The 21,429-nt window shown below is 31.5% G+C and overlaps 1 protein-coding gene across 1 annotated transcript in view; it reads left to right on the top strand.

Annotated features, from left to right (window-relative positions):
- Positions 1-777: 777 nt before the first annotated feature.
- Positions 778-21,429, top strand: part of LOC129216751 (uncharacterized) — a 99,701-nt gene continuing 79,049 nt past the window's right edge. The window contains exon 1 of the mRNA XM_054850968.1: positions 778-900. Coding sequence (XP_054706943.1) covers positions 778-900 — 123 coding nt within the window. The remainder of the gene's footprint in view (positions 901-21,429) is intronic.

Consider the following 21,429-nt stretch of genomic DNA (forward strand, 5'->3'; position numbering starts at 1 on the left):
GGAAAAATTAATAGTCTGACTTAATTTCAGTAATAATGTTTAAAAATCACTTTAAATAAACTCATTTATTGCAGAAACCACCTGAGTGCATTTTTTTCAAAAAATTTATAACTCAAAAACTTTAAGGATTTTTTTTTAATAAATAGATTATCCCAATAGCATATTTTTGATTCGATAACAAAATATTTGAAGGAGACTAGACTTATACTAAAGCAGCAAAACAGTTTTAGTTCTTCGAAAGTTTAAAAAAGCGCACTTAAGTGGCTTCTGATATAAAGGATTCAAGTAAGTTATCAACACAAAATTAAATAAATAAATAAAGTAATAAATCATCACAAAAGTTGGAAAAAGCACACGCATAAAGGGCAAAGTGGAAAATACGACCGCAGATATTCGAGAGCATAGTGTTATCCTTTACTTCTTCAATAGATGGTTTATGGATCATTTATTATCAAATATTGTTTTTTGTTATAGTTCAACACTAAACAAATTAGTATAGCTAATTAGCTATTGAAGCTGTTAATTATGTAATTTAACTCTATGGTATTGTATTACGTTAATAAAGTATATTAGTATATTTATTAACTGTTCCTTAATGTATGATTTTGCACTTAAAGGGTGATGATTGAACCTTTAACAACAAATGTATGCCAAAACGCAAATTAAGTTGTTGTAAATTAAAGAAAAACAATTGGTTATTTGAACGACATTGTTTATCAGTATTTAAATAAGCACTTGTTTACATCAACCACTGTTATTTGTTTTTAATCACAAATCATGCCTTTAACAAGTTACTCGTCTCTAAACATTGCTAATCTTGAAATCATCATCTTTGGTCGTAGTCTTGCTAACCTTAGAAAACCCTGTCCCACCCCCAGAACAACCTTCCCCCTTGTTGTGGTAAGTTGGTCCTGTTCGACATTAGGCGTTCGAAAATTCATTATATATATATATATATATATATATATATATATATATATATATATATATATTAAAAAGAATTAACAAAATAGTTTTTTCATCATTAGGACGTATATTTCAATTTACACCATTTACACCTCTAAAAAAAAATTTCCATCACAAATTTTGAGGTTGTTTGAAAACGAAACTTTTATAGTCCTGTTCTCCCCACGTTTTTTCTTTTTGAATTTCTGTATGCTCTTTGCTTTTGATATTTTTTACTTTTTCTTCGTTTCATTTGTATTTATTGCAACATAAATTTGATTTTAATAAGTATTTTAACTTTCAAAACTTTTATACATTTTTTGACAACATAATTCAAACCAATTCAATGTATATAACATCAAAACATATTTCAGCAATTACGATTTTAAGCTAATGTAAGCATTTTCCAAACTTTGTTCTTTTAAACTTAGTTTAATATAAATTTTACTACTATTATATATGCGAAAGTTTGTCTGTATGGATGTTTGTTACTCTTTCACGCAAAAAGTGCTGAATGGATTTTGATGAAACTTTACAATAATATAACTTACGCGTCAGAATAACACATAAGGTAGTTTCATCCCGTCATGGAGGGCAAAACTCCCAATGGGGGGGGGGGGCAATGAAACACAATTTTCACATACATTCTATAATATGGAGGTAAACAAATACTTGCACATATTAACATAATATGTCTATCGAAAGCTTTGATATTTCTGCTGAAGATGACATCTGTTCGAAATTTCTTAGCAGAATAAAAAACGAGTTATAGGCTTTTTAGTTCCATGTTCGAAGGCACTCATCAGCTCAATTTAGTATTTAGTGTATCATCTCAATTTCGTGTAGATAGCTAGAATTGAAGTAGTGATAAGCAAAGGGGTGTAAGTGGACATTTTCAAGTTTTGAGTAAAACGCGTTTAAAGATAAGATACTGGGTAGGCTTTCATTGATTTTTTTTTTCCAAAATCAGGGCTACTAATAACATCTCTTGCCCCAAGGCAGAGGAGAAGTTCACCTACTATGAGTACTGGTTATCTCCACATTTTTAATTTTGCCACTTACATCCCTTTGCTTCTCACTGCTTCAATTGTTGCGCTGTTGAATATTTTTGCTTTTCGTCTGACTGTTCTAGGCTTTTCTGAAGTCCATAAATCTTAAAAATGATATTTTCGCCCAACATTGGAAAATAGTAAATATATTTGGCGGATTATCTTCCATTTTAATGGAACTTTAATGCAATTAATTTTTTTATTGCTCTAATTCGACACTTACTCATTATCTAATCAGCCAGCAGGAATCCCGCCTTTTTTCCTTTTTTTTTTGCGGAAATATTTTAATAGCTGACGCTTTGGCAATTTTTTCAACTGTCGTAAAATCTACGTAATAGTGTTTCTCGGTTTTCACCATGTAATCAAGATATCGCCATTATAAGGAGCTTTTATTGAAATTTAAAATAATCCGCCAACTAAACGAGGCTAATCCATAAACAACACAAAAACTTATAAAGTGAAGGACTATGTTCAAAAAAGAAAAAAGAAAAGAAAAAATAGATTAACTGATAAATATTTTTTTTTTTTAAGAATTGAGGATTAAATGCATATTTTGGATATTATTCAAAATTTTGTTTGTTTAAATATCGTGCTTTCGTTTTTTCAATGAATACTATTTTGTTCTTTATATTATTACTACTTTGCTTTTACGTTTAAGGAAGAAAGTAGTTCAATTTTAAGCAACGTCAAAGTGGTGTGTTGTGAATTCTTTCAGTCAAAACAGAAAATGAATGAAATCGTTGCGATGAATGAAGGTAGCAATCGTTTCTCAAAATTATTACTGACCCAGGCAACGCCGAGTGTTTTTGCTCGTTGGTTATACTAATTCTAAGTAATAGTTAAATGAGAGCAAGAAAATAAAATGTGTTGTCTTTTAAGGACTGATTTTTGTTTCAGTATTGATTATTTTTCAAATGCTAAAATATACCTTTCTCAGAAAATAAATACAAAAAACACACCCTTATTTCAAATGTATTTTAACATGCACTATTTCAAAATCACAAACGACAACGTTAGAAAAAACAAAATGTGCGCAAATTTACATCTGTTTTAATGTTTTCAATGTTTTCATTTACCAGGTTTCAGTCCCGTACGCGAATAAATTTGTTTTTCGTGTATTGCTTAGGTTGTTCAACATATTTCCAAATATAACACATATTATAATTGTATAAAAGCAGATACACGTAATTTGAGTAAAATACTAAAAATAATCTTGAATGTAGTAAAAGAAGTTCAAAAAATAAATAAATTTCAGTAGAATACTGCTCCAGTTATTAACGCAAAAAAGTCGTAAAATATTCGCTCTGAACTCGACTTTTTCCACAGATAGGGATCGACCTCGAATTTATCGAGTACCGATAGCGAATCGATGGGAAGCTGAAAAAGTCTTCTGTGAATTTCGTTCACGCCATTAAATATCCATCAAGGGAGTAAACGTCTGGATGATATTCTCAGACCAGATTTTAAAGCTAAGACCCGCATACCGTGAAGAGACAGAGGAGTTTCGGGAAAAAAGTTCCTGCCAGTTTACTTTACCATTTATTTCCTTCAGAGGTCTAAATACCTTTCCTGAATTTGGATATTTTTAACTCTCTGACGGCATCGAATATTTACAGCTAAGTTTGAGTTTTGTTTTAGGTTTTTTAAACACATTTAAACAAATTGTGTTGAGTAGTTATGAATAAATATGTAAGCCAAAATTATATTTTAGAAACATATTGCAAAATGTTCAAATACCTAAGCGTTTTCTAAGTATTTTCTGACGGATTTCTTAGCATTTTGAAGGTTATCATTATATTTTCTGCTCGATCTTTTTCATTATTTTATGTTTCAGACATCTTAATGCCTTAAAACCGTGGGCTATTTAGACATGGGTGAAACCAAATATATTTTTCTTTGAAACGTTATACAAGCAATGGAAAATGTGTGTCTAAAATGTCAAGAGGGCTGGATTTCACCAAACATTGGAAGAAGAGACGGGTAGATGACAAAAGTACTTTAACAAGACAAATTAAAAGGATTTGCGGCATAATGCGTGTCTACATAGGCCGCGTGGAGGTGATAGAGCGCCATGTGTAGAGCTGTCAAAATAAAGAAGCAATTCAGAAAGCTCTCGAACGGCAGTGGTTTTATACAGCATGTAATTATGTAATACAAGTTTAACATTACCGACCTATGGAACTGTGTACATAGACATAAAACACCAGCCGTGTTCTGCATATCTCCATAACTGTTATAACTTGAAATATAGTATAATGTGTAATCACAGCTGCGTGGCTTTAAGCTTTCCGCATTGCCTCCTTTTCTTGGTTACCCTACACTAACGCCACTTAAAAGAAGAGCTAATTCTTCCGACATTTTGGTTCCAAATTTGTACGCCTGAGAACATTATTAACTATGCAGTAACTACGTTCCAGAAATCTGATTGCCAAACTATTGATGTGTTGGATAAATGTTTTTTTTTATAATTATTTTATTGTCTTAATGGGGAAGATATATTTAATTCATATTTAAAACCAAGTAAGGTATAAAAAAGAGGCCCATTACAGGATATATTTGCTGATAAATTGTTATTTAATTTGAGAAAAAAAGTTCCTTCTAGATTTACCGAAAGGGACGTTTTATTCAACTTATCATCAATTACTTTACCACATTGTCAACCAGCGACTATAATAACGTATTTCCAAATACTTGAAACAAGGCTGGATCCAAAGCTGTCTTGGAACAAAAATGTCGGATAAGTCGGCCTGTCCTCGAAATGGGTTCTACCCTACACACTGCGTTATACACCCCCCTTCCTCCCTCAAGCCCTTTGAAATTCTACCACACATTTTCCGATCGTCCTGAATTTCAAAATACAGGGTGTTTCAAAATGAATAGCGGGGTTTTAACATGTTATAATATTTATTACACCAAACTTACAGCCACAAGTGATATACCAAATGAAAGAAAAACTCAAAGTTTTTTTGTTTCTTGGCATCAGTGCGCATGCGCGTGGAATGTTTCTGCTGCAATCCGCTAGAAAGCGCTTGTAGCAAAGATGGCGACTAAAGAACAGAAAGTGTTTTGTGTTTTATTTTTCAGCAAGATGGTGCGTCGCCTGACTGGCATAATGAGGTACAGGGATTGGCTTAACCTAACTGTACCCGACCGCTGGATTGGTCGTAAGGGGCCTAATGACAGGGCTTGTTTCCCATGTTCTCCACGGTCACCCGACCTAACGCCGTGTGATTTCTATCTTTGGGGGTTTATTAAGGACCGTGTGTATGTGCCTCCACTGCCAGCCGACCTTCCCGAATTAAGGAACAGGATTGAAACAGCTGTTGCAGCAATTACTAATGAGACACTCATCAAAGTTTGGGAAGAACTCGCGTATCGTCTTGACGTGTGCCGAGTGACAAATGGTGCTCATATTGAACATTTGTAGGCTATTATGTAAAACTATTTGAGTTTCTATTTCATTTGATATATCACTTGTGGTTTACGTTTGATGTAATAAATATTATAACATGTTAAAACCCCGCTATTCATTTTGAAACACCCTGTATATCAAGTCAACTCTTGTAAGAAATTAATGCTCCACGCAGTTATATTGCGTAACGCTTGCCAGGGATCCCATGATTTATAACTGGGATCTCCATAATTGCGTAATGGGGCTTAGCGCGATTGGCTACTGCGCAGATGCATGAGAGCGCCTGAGATCGTATGGCTGTAGACAGTCGTCAAGGGATGACTGACAAATCTCCTGACCGAATAGTGGGATACCATTTTATGGTCATATTTTGAACCCCTATTCGGGAGAAAGGGAAAATTGGCTGCCTATCATGTAAACTGTATCAGAGTGTAGAAAATAAAATAGTTGTGTGTTATGAACATGGTCCCTTCAATTCTCTCCAAAAATTAATTTATGAAAAGTGTGAATAAAAAGAAGTGGGAAAGCTCAACTTCAACAACTCTCGATATCTCGAAGCCTTGTAACTCGATCATTCCCTTACCTCGAAATTTTTATTGTGTTCCAAACTCTGAAAAAAGTTATGGGAAATTCCCATCACTCAAACTCCTAATAATGCAAATGTTTTAACATCTCCGTTGTGACTTCGGGTTATCGAGAGTTGACTATAATTCAAAATGCAGTTAATTGTATTTGTTTTTCAATAAAATTAATTAACTTTTAAAGCATTTTGATGATTTGACATTGTTGTGTACTGAAATTGCCATACATAAAATGAACGGTGTCCGTTCACATAATACAATTGCAATGCGTTAGAATCATCGATGGCTCTACACTATTGACTAGAAAGCAGCCCTGACGATATAAATGGGTAAAAAAATACTAATCACCTGTTGTTCTTAATAATAACCAAATAGCCATGTGATTATTAATCAATAACCGCATTCATAACTTAAAACACAATTCAATTCTTATGTTTTGAAGCGTGTCGCTCTTTGATAGAAAAATGTGCTAAAAAATAAATTGTTTAAACTACCACTGTTCACAAGATTTTATAATAAAATACTTTCCAGATTTTTTTTCCTTTTTAAATTTAAGTAGAAGTATATGCGTTTACTATTCTAGTTAAGCGTAGTTGGCACAAATAAGTAGAGAAAATCCTCCATTGTTTTGTAAAACTGCATTAGTAATGAATACAAAGCTTCGAAAATTATTCTTATCTTTTCGTGAATAGTTTGAATGGTTAAAGATTTTAGAACACACATTGAAGAAAATTAAAGACTCATTAGTTTATTTGCATAATAGTCATGGATATTCTCCTTTTCTTGTAAAAAAAAGCTTAACAAAATATTTGAAATAAGAAGATTAAAATGTTCGAGTTACTTTATGATTTTCATGAATTTATTGATTACACATTTTTTTCTTTTTCTCTCTTTAATAAATATCAAATTGATTAAATAGGCACGCAAATATCAAAAACATATATTTTTTTTGATTAAAATCTATCTCGAAATAATTTGTTTAAAGTAGTGTCATATTGTAAGTACGTTTATAAGTTTGGAAAAGCTCTTATTAACAACTAGCAGTATCCGCACAGCGATGCCTGTGCTAAAAATTTAATAGAAGTCCGTTAAATTAAGAAAAAACTGACGCCCCCTTCCCTTCTGATGTGAAATGATCGTTTTTCTTTGTATAAAATGCGTACACAACCTTTTCAAAAAAAAAAAAATCTATTTAAGTTTCTTTGGAATTTAAAACTTTTCGTCAAATCATTAAATTAGATTTACAGTTGCTTTGAAACTCTATTTAGCGAATGAAGCGGTTTTTACTGCAATTTAAAATATTTCGCCAAATAAACAAAAAAAGGCATCAAATAATATCTTTCAAATGTAAAAATAATTCCACAGCTCTATTGCTTGTCGCCAAAAATGCCCAGCAACCACGTTATCATAATCCATCCGTCTATAAAAAAAAATCCCGTGGAACATTCAAAAATCATCGAGGAAAAAAAAACATCATCCCGTGGAACATTCAAATATCGTCGTCGGAAAAAAAGAAGAAAAGGTCGTACATCTCACTCGGATAACAACAAATCAAAATCTTCCTTTTTTTCAAAACAAATCGCCAAAACAATGAATTACATTAACGGTTGCCTTAAAAGAATAATCCTAGACTGAAGTGCTCAGCGCCTAACGTGCCTTAAGAGCTACGTTGCCCGGCTTTGCCCGGTCTACCTTGAGAACAAAAATTGTGTCAAGTGACATATATTCAACAACTAATTAAAAGAATAACTTAAAAACTTAAAGAATAACTTTAATAAAAGAAAAAAAACACCATGCAAAATTACCCTTCCAAACAATGACGACAGATATCAAAATATTTTTAAGAAATTAAAATGCGAGAGATGAATTTTAAAAGCGTAACCATGGAAACATGAAATAAGTTTAAAAATTGAAAATGAGAAAGATGGAAATAATCAATGGATTCAAAAAGCGTAACCATGGAAACGCGAAAATAAAATGGTTGAAAACCTGAATCAAAATGACGTGCGTCGAAATTGATTTAAAAACGCTTGTAACTTTTTTTCCTTTGAAGATAGAAGCAAATTTTTTCGACCAAGGGTCGAGAGAGATCTGGAGTAAAATATCTCGCTTTTTTTAATGGTGTCAAAAAGAAAACTGTGAGACAATTCATTCACTTTTTATTGATATATTTAATGAAGAAAGTAGTGCCTAAATTTCAGCTAAGCCTAAAAAAGTTCGAGTTAGAAACGCAAATTACTCCCGTCGTAATGAAGTTAGAGCATCGAAACAAACTCCTTAGAACGTAAAAACTTCTACCCTTTTTAACGATATATAATAGTAACATGTGCAAGTAATTTTTCACCCTTTTAATAGCCAATAATAGGCAATTTACGTGAAATTTGGGCCTAAATTTGAATAAAAAAAGAACTAGTTATCGGATTTTTTCGAATTATAGCTTATGTTACTCAGTAAGAAAGCACCTTTCATATAGTGAAAGAATTTTTCAAATAGGTGCAGTGGTTCCGGAGATTACCTCGAACATATAAACACACAAAAATCCGCCCTCTCTCTTTATAATATTAGTAAAGATAATAAGAAAATAATACGAAAAAAAATTTAATGTACAAAACACTCTTAATTATGGAAATAAATCTTAAAAGAAGTATCTAAGTCGATCAGGAGACTTCTTGGAAACATGTGAATGAAATTTCAAGAAACAAGGAACCATACGCAAAGTAAAAAGATCACAGTGTCTAAATTTTTTAATCAAAACCCATAATTTTTTTCATATTATGGGTTGACCACGGTCACGTGTGATAAAATATGGACTAAATTTTCTATTTGAGTTCCTTTTTTTTCTAAATGATAGAAAGGAACACCGGAATGGCTTCATCTAAAAGTCGTTGGGTGAAATAGTACAATCGAACCCGATACGAACACGCTTAAAACGAAACACTGTTAAGACGAACTGCAGTTGCGATCCCAGTCCTATTGTTTATTTATTTCTTTTCGGATAAGACAAACTGCGGTTAAGGCGAACTGATTTTAAAGATCCCTTTGAGTTTGTTTTAACGAGATGCGCATTTTCAAATTAATAACATTTTTATTCGAATTTTCACAATATTAGAGACTATATTTTAAGCTTGCTCGATTTTAATTAACCGGTGGTAAAGATATTTTCCGTCATACATGATTTTTGGGCCGTCAAAAAATCCGTTTCAATTTTTCTTTTCTTAAAGCAATGTTAACTAAATCTGTTAACTGCATAAAATTCTACAGTAATATTTGTATCAAAGCAGATTTGTTCATTAAAATGAATGAAGAACTTTCTCCCTTATTTTTAAAGTGTTTTCTTACATATTTTTCTGTAACAAGGTCAAATTGAAAACCCTTCACTTTCATACAATATACTTGTAGATGTCTAAAAATGTTGAATGCCTCATTTTTAGAGGGGAAAATATGCTTCACTTACTTACGCACAACGTTCCAAAATTGCAAAATAACACATTTCTTTTTTTTTAAAGACAAAACCAACTAATGAAAAATACATTTTGTAACATAATAAAATCATTTTTAATGATACAGGATACCCAATTTTCATAAACTAAGAAAATTAAAGTGAAATTTTGCTTTAAAGAAATACCAAAAAGGGTTTTTCTTAGAAATATTGCTGCGGCCACTCTTGACATTCAACTTCAAACTTCACCTCAGAGAAAAGAAATTAAAGTTGATATCACTTAGAGCACTAGAATTCTTGAGAGAGACTCGTTGTACTCAAATGGCAAAGACAAAAGAAGACAATTGCTGCTGTTTCACTTAATATTCTCATCTCAACTCCTCTCGAGTTATTTGAATTTTTATTTCTCTCTGGCGCTGGCGATTGCTCTGTTTCATGTCCAAAAATGTTTGGACAAAATGCTGGCAAATATTCGGCTTGGAATTTACTACCAGCTATATTTCAGATAAAATGTTGCCTTCACACCAAATAATAGAAGTGTCATTGAATAAAACGCACAATACCGACTAAGTGATATGTTTAAATAAAAACAAACAAGTAAAAATGTATACAACAACATTTAAAAATATACGGTCGGAAAAAATACAACCTTGGTCTAACACTTGACAAGTAATTAAACTTTCTTCCTCACATGCAAGAACTGAAACAGAAATGCTTAGTAAAAAGAAATATTCATCAAGTCTTGGCTAACATTTCTTGGGGTGCTGATACAGAGTTACTGTTAAGAATTTAAAGAGCTCTAGTACGCTCAAAAACTAATTACGGATGAAGGTTTACAATTCCGCAGTCAAAAGTGCTCTCAAAATCCTGGATCCAATATACAATCAGCCACTGCACATCTGTTTAGGTGCCTTTCGACCTTCACCAATAAATAGCCTTCACATACTAAACCATTAATTTTTTCTACACGGGTTAGGTGATTTGAACTTTCATTAAATGTTTACTACAAAATCAAACCTAATACTAATTATCCGTCGCACTTACATTTTTTCATCCATCAAACCAGGAACTACTTATACGTCTTCCTTCGGTCATCTCAAAATTTGGGATCAGAAAGGAACTGGTGCTTATTCAACTACCCCCCCCCCCCCTGCGTACAGTATTCAATACTTCCAATTCAAAGGAACTTATTGAACAATGGAGTGAAAGCAACCCATGAGTTCGACATTTTTCGCCATGAGTTCGTAGCATAGCCTATCAAGGTTCTTGCGCCAAAAAAATCAACTAAGTCAAACCAACCAAAAAATACAAACGAGTGTTTTGTACTGACTCCTTAAATTCAAAAGGAAGTAAACTAATGCGTGAAAAACACTCGACAAAGAAGTTTTTGTAGCTTGGTTGCTGGAGCTTCGTTGTCATTTGAACTGATTTAATTCATCATATGAATTCCAAGGAACGAGTCTCGATTCTATTTGGATTTTGTTACTGCAATCAGAAGTGTTTTCACACTACACATTAGGGTAGTTCAAAAATACATGTAAAAAACAAAATTTCTCCTAGATAACAGGACACCCCTCAATATTTTTAGGCTTGTGGATAGTAATATACTGGAAGAATCTTAGTTTCCTATTTAAACTGAAAGATGGTGCTCAATCCCTTCCCCGTAACTTCATGCGTATGGGGAAAGGATTTTAACAAATACATTGAATTGAAAAATCAATGCTAGATTTAATAACATACACTTGTATTATGCATATGCATTGCAGTAAAATAACTATTTACGAAATACTAGCTAGGGAAAATAAACACTGTTAAAAAAAATGTATTCAAAAATGAAACTCTGAATGTATTCATTTTTTTTTTGAATACAATTGATTCAAAAATGAGTAAATGTGGCATCAAATACAAACATACGAGAAATATGAGTCATGAAATGAGTACATGTGTTTCTCAAAATTGAACCTTATTGATTCGGAACTATATTGAGTAATAAAAGTATTCAAAAATGAGTAAATTTTCATTATTTTTGAATACCCATTTTTAACAGTGAATCTTTCTAAATTTGCGACACTTACTATGCTACGGCTAATGTTAAATTAAGGGGTCATTGAGCACCCTCTTAAAATTTGAGTAAGAAGCTAAAACTTTCACAGCATAATACTATTAGTAAGTGTAAACAAAATAGGGGGTGTCCTGAACTCTAACTGAAAAAAAAAATTTAAACCACCCTACTACACATGTTACACCTTAGAATTCCAATCAATTCAGTATTCCAAATATTGAAAGCCAAAGTTATCGCTAGGCTTAATGTGCTATATGAAATGAAAATGAAATTTTAAAATCATCGAGGTCCATAATACTCGTATGTGAATATTATTCATATAATCATATTTTATAAACCCTCTCACTTGAATCGAAGTTTTAAGAAATTTGCTAAATGAAAAGAACGAATTCAGAAAACTTTGTCGATAAAATTTGAAGAATCTAATGCACTATATATATGCGCATTAATATTTATAAAAGTATTTTCAACGCCTAAAGTCAAATGCGAAACTCATTACTGGTGCAAGAGTTAGGAAAGACACATTTTGTATTAACTGCGATATTTAATCTAATTAAATGCATTTTTGAACCATCAAACTTTTAAATATTATAGCTAAATGTATTTTAGGAAGAAATTCATCACTTGTGATATAAGTAATGTCTTCGAAATAATTTGAAGATAATACGAATATCAATTGAGAATTTCTTACTTCCTTAGCTTAAATTCAAACTCTTTCAGTTTTTTAATTTGCAAAACACAGGCGTCCCTGGTATAACACGGTACTTCTACAACACGGTTTCGATATTACACGGTACCAAATTTGCGACTATTATAACACGGTTCCGATATTACGCGGTACAAAACTTGATTTTAAATACTACTCGGTTGTGATGCGACACGAATTTTAAAAGAGGGGATTTCGTTTTTGTTCAATACACAGTTAAAAATGTATGATAATCACTGTAATAAGTTTTTATTTTGTTTTTATGAAACTTTTACGAAAAATTGTCTGTGTTCGGCTCTTTCCCCGTATAACACTACTTTTAACTTCATACTTAATTTTTCTCACCATTGTTCTAAAAGCAAAAAGAATAATTTTATTTTATTTCCAGTGCATTGTAAGAAAACAACATTCACAACTCTAGAGCTCGAATACGCTACCTCGCGGTGATTAACAATACTAAAGAAAAAGGTAAAACATTCCATTCCACGTGTTTTCTTTTCGATTAATTACTGGCTGCAGACAGTTTATGATGTAATGTAATTTCAGAAGAATAGAAAAGAAAGCTTCCCACAAACAAAATGAAAAATGTCATTCACTAACCTTAAAAAATTATAAGTTACGGCATTTGTTTGTTTTACCTTTTTCATTCGCCATTAGGCAGTGGCTGCAGCGCCCCCTATAGTTTATTGGAGTTGAGAATTAGGATTAAACATAAGCTAAATTTGGCAAACGATAAATAAAAAAAAGGAATCGAAACAAAATTCGCAACTCCAAAAAACTATAGGGGGCGCTGCAGCCACTGTCTAATGGCGAATGAAAAAGGAAAAACAAACACACGCCGTAACGTAGAACTTGCTTTGCCGCTTAGTGAATGACAGTAATTTTTCATCATGTTTGTGGGAAGCTTTCTTTTCTATTTTTCTGAAATTACATTACACCATAAACTGTCTGAAGCCTGTAATTTACCCCAGAGAAAAGACGTGAAATGGAATGTTTTACCTTTTTCTATAGTATTGTTAATCACCGCAAGGTAGCGTATTCGAGCTCTGGAGTTGCGAACATGAATTACAATGAATAGAATATTGCTATTTATTTTATTTTATATTTTGTTTTGTTGTTGTTGCTCAGATGAACTTTATTACTTTAATACAGTTCACAATTTTTTTTTCTTGTAGAATGCGTTTGGTTCTTAATAAAAAGAGTTGATAAATTTTTTCTTGTTGTGCATAACAGTTTAATTTGAGGTATGTAAAATAATTAAGTTTTATCGTTTATAACTACTCTTGTTTTTAAATCAGTGGGTCTTTGTATGTTCTGGTTGCCAATTTTCGTTTGCATGTTCTATTGAGCCGGAATTTCAGCAATTATAAAATTTACAACTTATTTCTTGGTTTCGATATAACGCGGTACACATTCCTTGATTTTCATTATTTCAAGGTCTCGTATAACACTATTTCGATATAACACGGAACATGATTTCGATACAACACGGTACACATTGACATGGTTTATGACATGTACATGATTAATTAGGTTAAAAAATAAGTTAAAAAAAGTGTTTAAAAAAAAAAGTTTCGTATAACACGGTTTCTATATTACACGGAACTAATTAACCGTGTTATACGGGGGATACCCCTGTATATGCCTAAACAAAAATATATATGCAGTTTAGCAACATTCAAAAATAAAATCAGATGCCTACGTTTTAACTAAACTTTTTGTAAATTATGGAAAATGAAACATAACTATGATTTTTAGTCTAAATCGTTAAAAATATTAATCTACTTGAGTAATTTTTAAAACGGGTATAGAAAATGAGCATTGTTTTCTTTTAAAATTCTACATCCCACAGATAAAACTATATTTAGAGCTATGCAATCGATGTTCGTTTTCTTAATAGCAGAATTCTTGTTAAAAGTGGGTCAAATCATTCTATGCTGGTATTCTTTTTTTTTTCTTTCTTTAACTCAGCCGAGATTGGTTTGTATATTTCCTTTTAAATTTTATATAGTGACTTTACGTTGATCAGTACAGTATTTAAATTGAAACTGTAACTACCATGTACGGATGCATATAAGATTTGTTTCTATATTGCTGTAGTAATGAGAAGTAAATTGATTACTTTCACACAGTTACTATTGTTTACAAATACGTAGAAAGTTTGTTTGTATACTGACTTCGAGTTCCTCCTTACCTCCAATAATTTCATATCATATTTTTTTTCTTTCATAAACGATCAAAATTGCTTCATAACTTGCTTTTCTACTAAATAGTAACTTGATTTCTTCCCCCTCCCCCCCCAAAGTACTATTCTGCCTTGAACAGGTAAAGAGCAGTAACTGCACATTTTATATTTTTCACTTTTTTGCATTTTTGTCATCTGTTGTACGTTAGCTTTATTGTACAAGCTTGCTTACTAGAAAATTGCCCGTCAAGGTATGACGGGTAAAAGTTGCTTCTACATTTTAACGAAGCAATTGCCTGTTTGGTGATATTTTGATAGTGTAAATTTTAACCTTAACTCCAGTGGATTAACCCTAACTCCAGTGGATTAAACCACCAGTAGATAGTGTTGATTGTTGACCATTTCTTTATTCTCCTAAAATAACATTCCTACTAGTAAAACAGTTAAGTTACCGGATCCAGTCTAGCCTTGTCAAAATAAAGCATTTCCCTGCAGGTCAAACATTTCCAAAAAATATTATCAAATTATCATGCCGTATCGCGAGTTTCATTGCTGATGCCGTCAGCGTTCCTCGATCATTCGCTATTATATCAATGAAGATTTGGGTTCTGCTGAAAGAAAGGCGCGGAAAAACAAAAAAAAAAAAAAAAAGGGGTAATTCCAACACTTCCCTATTGTTAGTATTGAATCCAGCATACATTTCTACAAACATCTTGAAACCTTAATTCTGCAGATACTGCCGTTTACCAGCCCATGGCAGCATTAATGAATGCCACTAATATGGTATGTATGCTCATACCATCTCTAAGTGAAATAATTTCTCAATTGTTTTTGTTCTGTAGTTATGTTTTTGCAAATCACATCCCACATTGGTTTCTGTACTGCCTATTGGTATCAGTCATATCCCAATTATTTTCGCAAAGATTATCTGCCGTTGTGGTTCTACACATGCGTTGTTCATACGGGCTAAATTTATTGCTATTGTCTTCACTAAATGGTTGGTAATTTGAATACGCTTTTCGTCCCGAAAACACGAAATCCACAAGCTACAAACAAGCAAATCTCCATCCACTTCAGTGGAGACATTTCGCTTTTATTTCGATACTAGAAAATCGCTCGTCAAGATATGACGAGAGAAAATTGCTTCTACATTTGAAAGAAGCAATTGCCTGTTTGGTGATACTTTAATAGTTGAAATTTTAACCTTAACTCCAGTGGATTAACCCTTAACTCCAGTAGATAGCATTCAATGTTTCCACTCTTTCGTTTCTTCATTACCCTGAAATGACACAGTCTTACCAGTAAAACAATTAAGTTACCGGATCGAGTTCAGCCTTGTGACAATAAAGCCTTTCCCTGCATGTTAAACATTACCAAAACATATATTATAAATATATTATGCTGTGGCACGAGTTTCATTGTTAATGACGTCAGGACTGTTACACGATCATTGGCTATTACATATATAAGCGTTTTTATCGCTGTTGTTTTTATTATGTATGCGTTGATTCAACTTAGCTTCTAATTCATGTATAATCTATAATTCAGATACAAAAATAGTTGATTAAAAAAACGTAAACTGACCAATACTAATCATACAAGGTTTTTCTTCAGTTCAGATGTCTGAGCAAATCTAAAGGCTATTTTGACCAAAAACAGAAAGAAAGAGACTTATAAAATTTCCTTATGATCCAAACTAAATAAAACGACGTTAAAAAACAACCTAAATGGCTTCGCATTTATTAAGATAAAGGAGACAAACAAAAAGAAGCAATGGAAGCATTGTACCAAGAATCAAAGAATAAGAGCCCCCTTTTCAAAGAAAGCTTTAAGATTTTATTAAATGGTACTTAAGTCATTGAGCCCCTTTTTATGTTCTTTGAGCTGCATGATCGCATTTTGTTCAATATTTATGAGTTGGCTGTTTTGTTTTTTTACCCGCCTTGTTTCAGGAGCATATGCCTTCTTTAGGATTATGATTCAGATATTTATGGTGAGAGTAAAAGCATTTTTTAATGTACGCCTTTGATTTTCTCTCGCGAAGAAAAATTTCATGGGTATTTATTTAAGGGTATATTTATTTTAAGATCTTAATTAAGCTTTTTGTTGTTTTAACATCCTAATTAAGTTACTATATTCCCTCTATTGGCACATTCTTCTTTTCATCTACTTTAGAAGGAGTGAAAAGTAAATGAGTTTAATTTGTGTTATTTTAAAAAATGCGAAAAAAAAATGATTATTTTTAAGTAACTAAATAATAAATATTGCCTTCTGATTATCGCAGTGTTTTTTTTTCTTGAGAATTGACATATGCAGGCTGCTAGTGACGAAATTTTTCGATAAGAACTTAATAGAACTAAACAAAATATTTAATTGTAGATTGCTTTTCAATCACAGGATGAACATTTTTACAGAATGTGCTGGCTTTTCAAAGAAAAGAAATCAAAATCGAGAAATAGATTAAATAAGTATGGAATCTAATTAGACTGCAATTACCTGGAAAATATTGTAAGACTTATTTCGAGTAGTTTTATTGCATTTATGTTACGTAATTTAGTATAGTACCTATTGTTTGTCTAGTAGCTTTGCTCGATATAACGTAGTTCTAGTACAAAGGTAATAATGTATTTTTGTGTAAATTTCTTAAATATCTATGTACACAGATTATTTTTTATTGTTGATTGTTTTACAATAAGTAGTAAACACTTCAATGCTACCAGATCGTTCTCTATTTTTTAGTCTTTAGCGAATACATCGTGCGAAAAACCACGCATAGTTTCTCAGAAGAGAACCAGCCAACGACCCTGGATTTGTTTCCTAAAAAAAACTTGTCTTGAACTAACCTATAGATATCAAACTGCGTTAAATGTTTACGGTTTAAATGAATGCTCAACCAATAATCACCCTTTATAAATAATTATTTTGAATTCGCACCAAATATATAGATTTTTTTTTCCTTTCTTTTCTTTTTACAATAAAAAGGGCAACCTAACAAACATAAAAATAAGAGTTTTTCTTTTCAACTAAATTATTTTGAAAACATAAAAAGTTAATAATTCTCTTCAAAAAATTTCAAGCAATTTAGGAATAATACTGCAGCCAACAATTGTTAGTTTACCTTTGAATATTTTAAAATTATTATTAAAAATCATAACTTCTTTTCAGCATTAACAAATGTTATTTTCATGCTAACTTCTGCTATTTTTTTCCATTGTCAGCTATAATATGCTGACCTTTAAATTTCTTTTTCTGGTAGCAAGATGTTACGTTTTTTTCACAGCAACCTATTTTTTACTTCATATTTGCGCAAAAAATTAAAAGATTTTTTCCTTCTTTTTTTTTTACTCTTTTACTTTCTTTTTGTCACATTGGCTACATGGTAGAAGAATGATTAATTTTGGCATGGAAACCAAATTCGAAAAAGAAAAAAAAGAAAAGTGCCATAAAGTGCAGTGATTCTTTTGCTTGTCTTTCACGTCGAAATACTTTGTCAGATTAGATATTTCTTTCCCTACTTTTGACAAAATAAAAAATATTTCTTCGCATTTCTGCGAAGGAGTGAGATATTTTAGTGTGATATTTTTTCTTCTGTTTTCTTTTGTGCTTCTCCATAAGCTTCTCGAAGTGAATTTTAAAATGGAGGTCAGCAAGTAACATTCATTTGATTTTTAAAGTGTCGTATAGTCAAAAGTTGATGTTCACAGGCGAAAAATATTTTCGAGACTGTAAAAGAGCTCATTTGTTGTGTGTTATTTTCTTTAATAGCGATCATTTGAGTTTCTTCAGATACATTTTAAGATTTGGTGTAAGCCCTAACGACCGTTATACGCATCATCAAATTTCTTTTTATATTGATGATAAATCGTGCATCCTATCAAAGATTAAGTTCAACTTTTTCCCAATAAACTGAAGAAAAAATTCAAGTTTTTTTTAGTATACGAAAAACTAGATTACTACTTTTGCAGATGTATTTTTTACATAACTTACTAATATATTAGCCAAAGAGCGTTTATAGCAGAAAAAATAGTCTTACCCCTCACCTAATGGGTAGAAGAAAATAATTAGATAGTTACTTTTAATGCTTTATTTTATTCAAATTATTGACGCATGTGACACATAATGTTAAGAGCATAAAAATAGTAGAGAAAAAAGTTTCTTTAATAACAATATTTTTATAGAATGTTTTAAGGCACGTGACACAAAGGATAAGTGCAACATGTAAGCTTTCTAATGTGTGGAAGAACAAAATATGTAGTTATTTTTAAATATTTTTACCGAATTTTCTGACGCACGTGACACAGAAGTTACGAGTAGAAAATTAAGTTTATCTAAGTAGGTGGCTGTGGGGCAAAGTGAAACGGTTAAGATGACTGATCTTTTTCAAAATGAAAAAATCGGAAATTGGTTTTGAAAATTACAGCACATAAAGAAAGAATATTTTATTTTACAATTAAACTTAAGTCGAAACGGTTTTTTTTTTTTTTTTTTTGGCAGTAAATTTGATTCTTAAAAGAAAGTGGAAAATTTTCACTTTTTTCTACGGGGGAAAGTATAAAATAAAACACTTTTCCAATGAAATATTTTCTATTCGATTATAAAACATATTTTTGATGGAAAGAATTAGTAAATAAAAGGTTAAATAAAAAAATAAATAATAAAATGAATAAATCTATCAATATATGAAGAAAAATAAATGAGCGAGTAAAAGAATGAATAAATAAGAAAAGAAGTGAATGAATGAATGTAAGTGAACTACGAAATGAAGGAATGTAAATGAATGAATTAGTAAATGAAAACGAAAGTGATTTATAGTAAAAGATTGAGTAAATGAAACAAACTATTTCACTTTCCCCCATCGACTTTGCCCCGCATGTACTTGTCTAATTGTACAATTTATTTGAAATACAAAATAGCTTAGTATTATTTAAATTAATACTGCATTGATTATTAAGAGGTTTATATTAATATATAAATTGTTAATAACACTTATTTTATTATTTTATAGTAACAAAAATTATTTGTAACTTTCAACAAAATATTACAATGTGAGTATCATTTTTTTAAATTGCCTGTAACACCAAATGCTTTAATGTTCGGCGGTATTTTTTCCTTGACTGAATTAGACTACATATCATACAATGGAGCTAAAATAATACCAGATAGATGGAGCTAAAAGCAGAGAAAATATTTCACCTCTTCACTTTGCCCCGCTGTTTCACTTTGCTCCATGTTCCCCTATTTAATGTGTAGGAAAAAAATAAATAGTTATACTTATAACATTTTTTAAGCAACTTCCTGATACACGTGACTCAGAAAATTACGAAGTGACATTTAAATTTAACTTCACGCCTAATTGGTAAATGACTAATTTTGGGTATGCTTAAGGGTTTTTTTTTTTTTTTCAAAATTAGAAGCAAATGCTGCTGTGCATGAAAAAACTCACTTTCACCGTATTAGAACTTCAAAACACACATGTGCGTGAACTGAAGAGTTCAATGAAATGTAAAAAAATGTGAATTCAATGTCATTTTCTCGGTAGCCAAATTTTGCTATAGCTTTCAAACATAATTATTTTTTTTCCTTCGATATTATCAGAGATTGTTGCAAAAAAACAGAGAACTTACTATTTATTTTCAAAAAAAAAAAAAAGAAAAAAAAAGAAAAAACTGCTTAACAAAATATTCATATCACCAACGGAATATTATGGTAAATGTTCCATGCATATTATGTATTAACACATTTGCGATTATGTTTTAAGCAGTAAATTTGGTTGATGTTCTTCTTCTTAATCGTATTAAGCTACACGTAATTGTTTTAGGAATATTTTATGTTAAATTACCACACACATATGTACTTGTGTGCGGGTGTGTGCACGTATTATAACAAAAAACGATACATCACTCCTCCCGTCGCCAACCCCCTTGTCATATTTTTTTTTCTATTTTGCTTATCCTGCAATTTTATTCACTTTCGAAGACGTAGGCTTTAAACCGTGACTTATAAAACGCATTCTCAACTACGTATGTTCCTATTTCAAACGCTTATTGATTTTATTCATGACAGCGTATTTTAAATCTCATGTCTCCGAGAGATTTTATTTTTTTCCGCAACCGAGATTTGCTGACGACTGCTGCATCTTGCGGGCGAAAGATTAAACTCGACATTGTCGGAGCCAAATACACGAAAGAGAAATACAAAACGCAGTGTTTCCTTTCTTTTGACTTTTGACTCTGGAATAGGGCGCAAAAGCAATTCGCTTCCGCTGTTGATAGATGACAAATGCAAAGTGCTTTCAGTCGGTTTATCACAAAGTTACTTTTTATCGCCGCTATGTGGAAATATTCCGAAGAATGTGCTCTGGATGTTTGTGTTAAAATAACGCGAGCTGGTGATAATTAATGTTGATTTTGCGTCTTCCTCAACGTTCTTAAGTTTCTTGCAGTAGAGTTTTAGTCCTTTTGTTTGGAAATACTTTTTTTGTATGTAATCTTAAATAGAAGTGGATTTTTTAGAAATATTGAGAATAGAACTACAGACAAGAGAGTCAAGTTTGCTTGCAATCGTGTATTAATTTCTTTTCGTCTATGTATTGCGGGATTTTTTTTTTTCCTTTGCATGTGCACGCGCGTAGTAGAGAGTTTACGTATTGTTTTTTCTTAATATCCCTCTGGTACAAATACTTACGACAATTAAACATACTAGCTTTGATATGTATTCAGCTTTATCAATTTTTGGCAGTACTAAACTAAATTTTCCTCCCATCCCAGATAGGGGATACTGGGGATACTTGATCCCTGCAATAGCTTTCAATTTTTTTTCTCCGCTGCAAATTATCAGTTTTTTTTTTTTTAATACGTGAACAAAGGTAATTTTTCCCTCTATCTGACAGTATTTTTTTAGTTGAAATGAATCAGATAGTTTTGGTTTTTTTTTTATAGCGTTACTTATGATTGTGTAAAAAACGCACATTTTTTTTATTGGCAAGCGAGGAAGATTTCAAATTATTTTCATTCATGGATATTCTTTTTCATACATGAAACATCGGGAAAA

The sequence above is a fragment of the Uloborus diversus genome, chromosome 2 (assembly GCF_026930045.1).
Source record: "Uloborus diversus isolate 005 chromosome 2, Udiv.v.3.1, whole genome shotgun sequence".
Classification (NCBI taxonomy): domain Eukaryota; kingdom Metazoa; phylum Arthropoda; class Arachnida; order Araneae; family Uloboridae; genus Uloborus; species Uloborus diversus.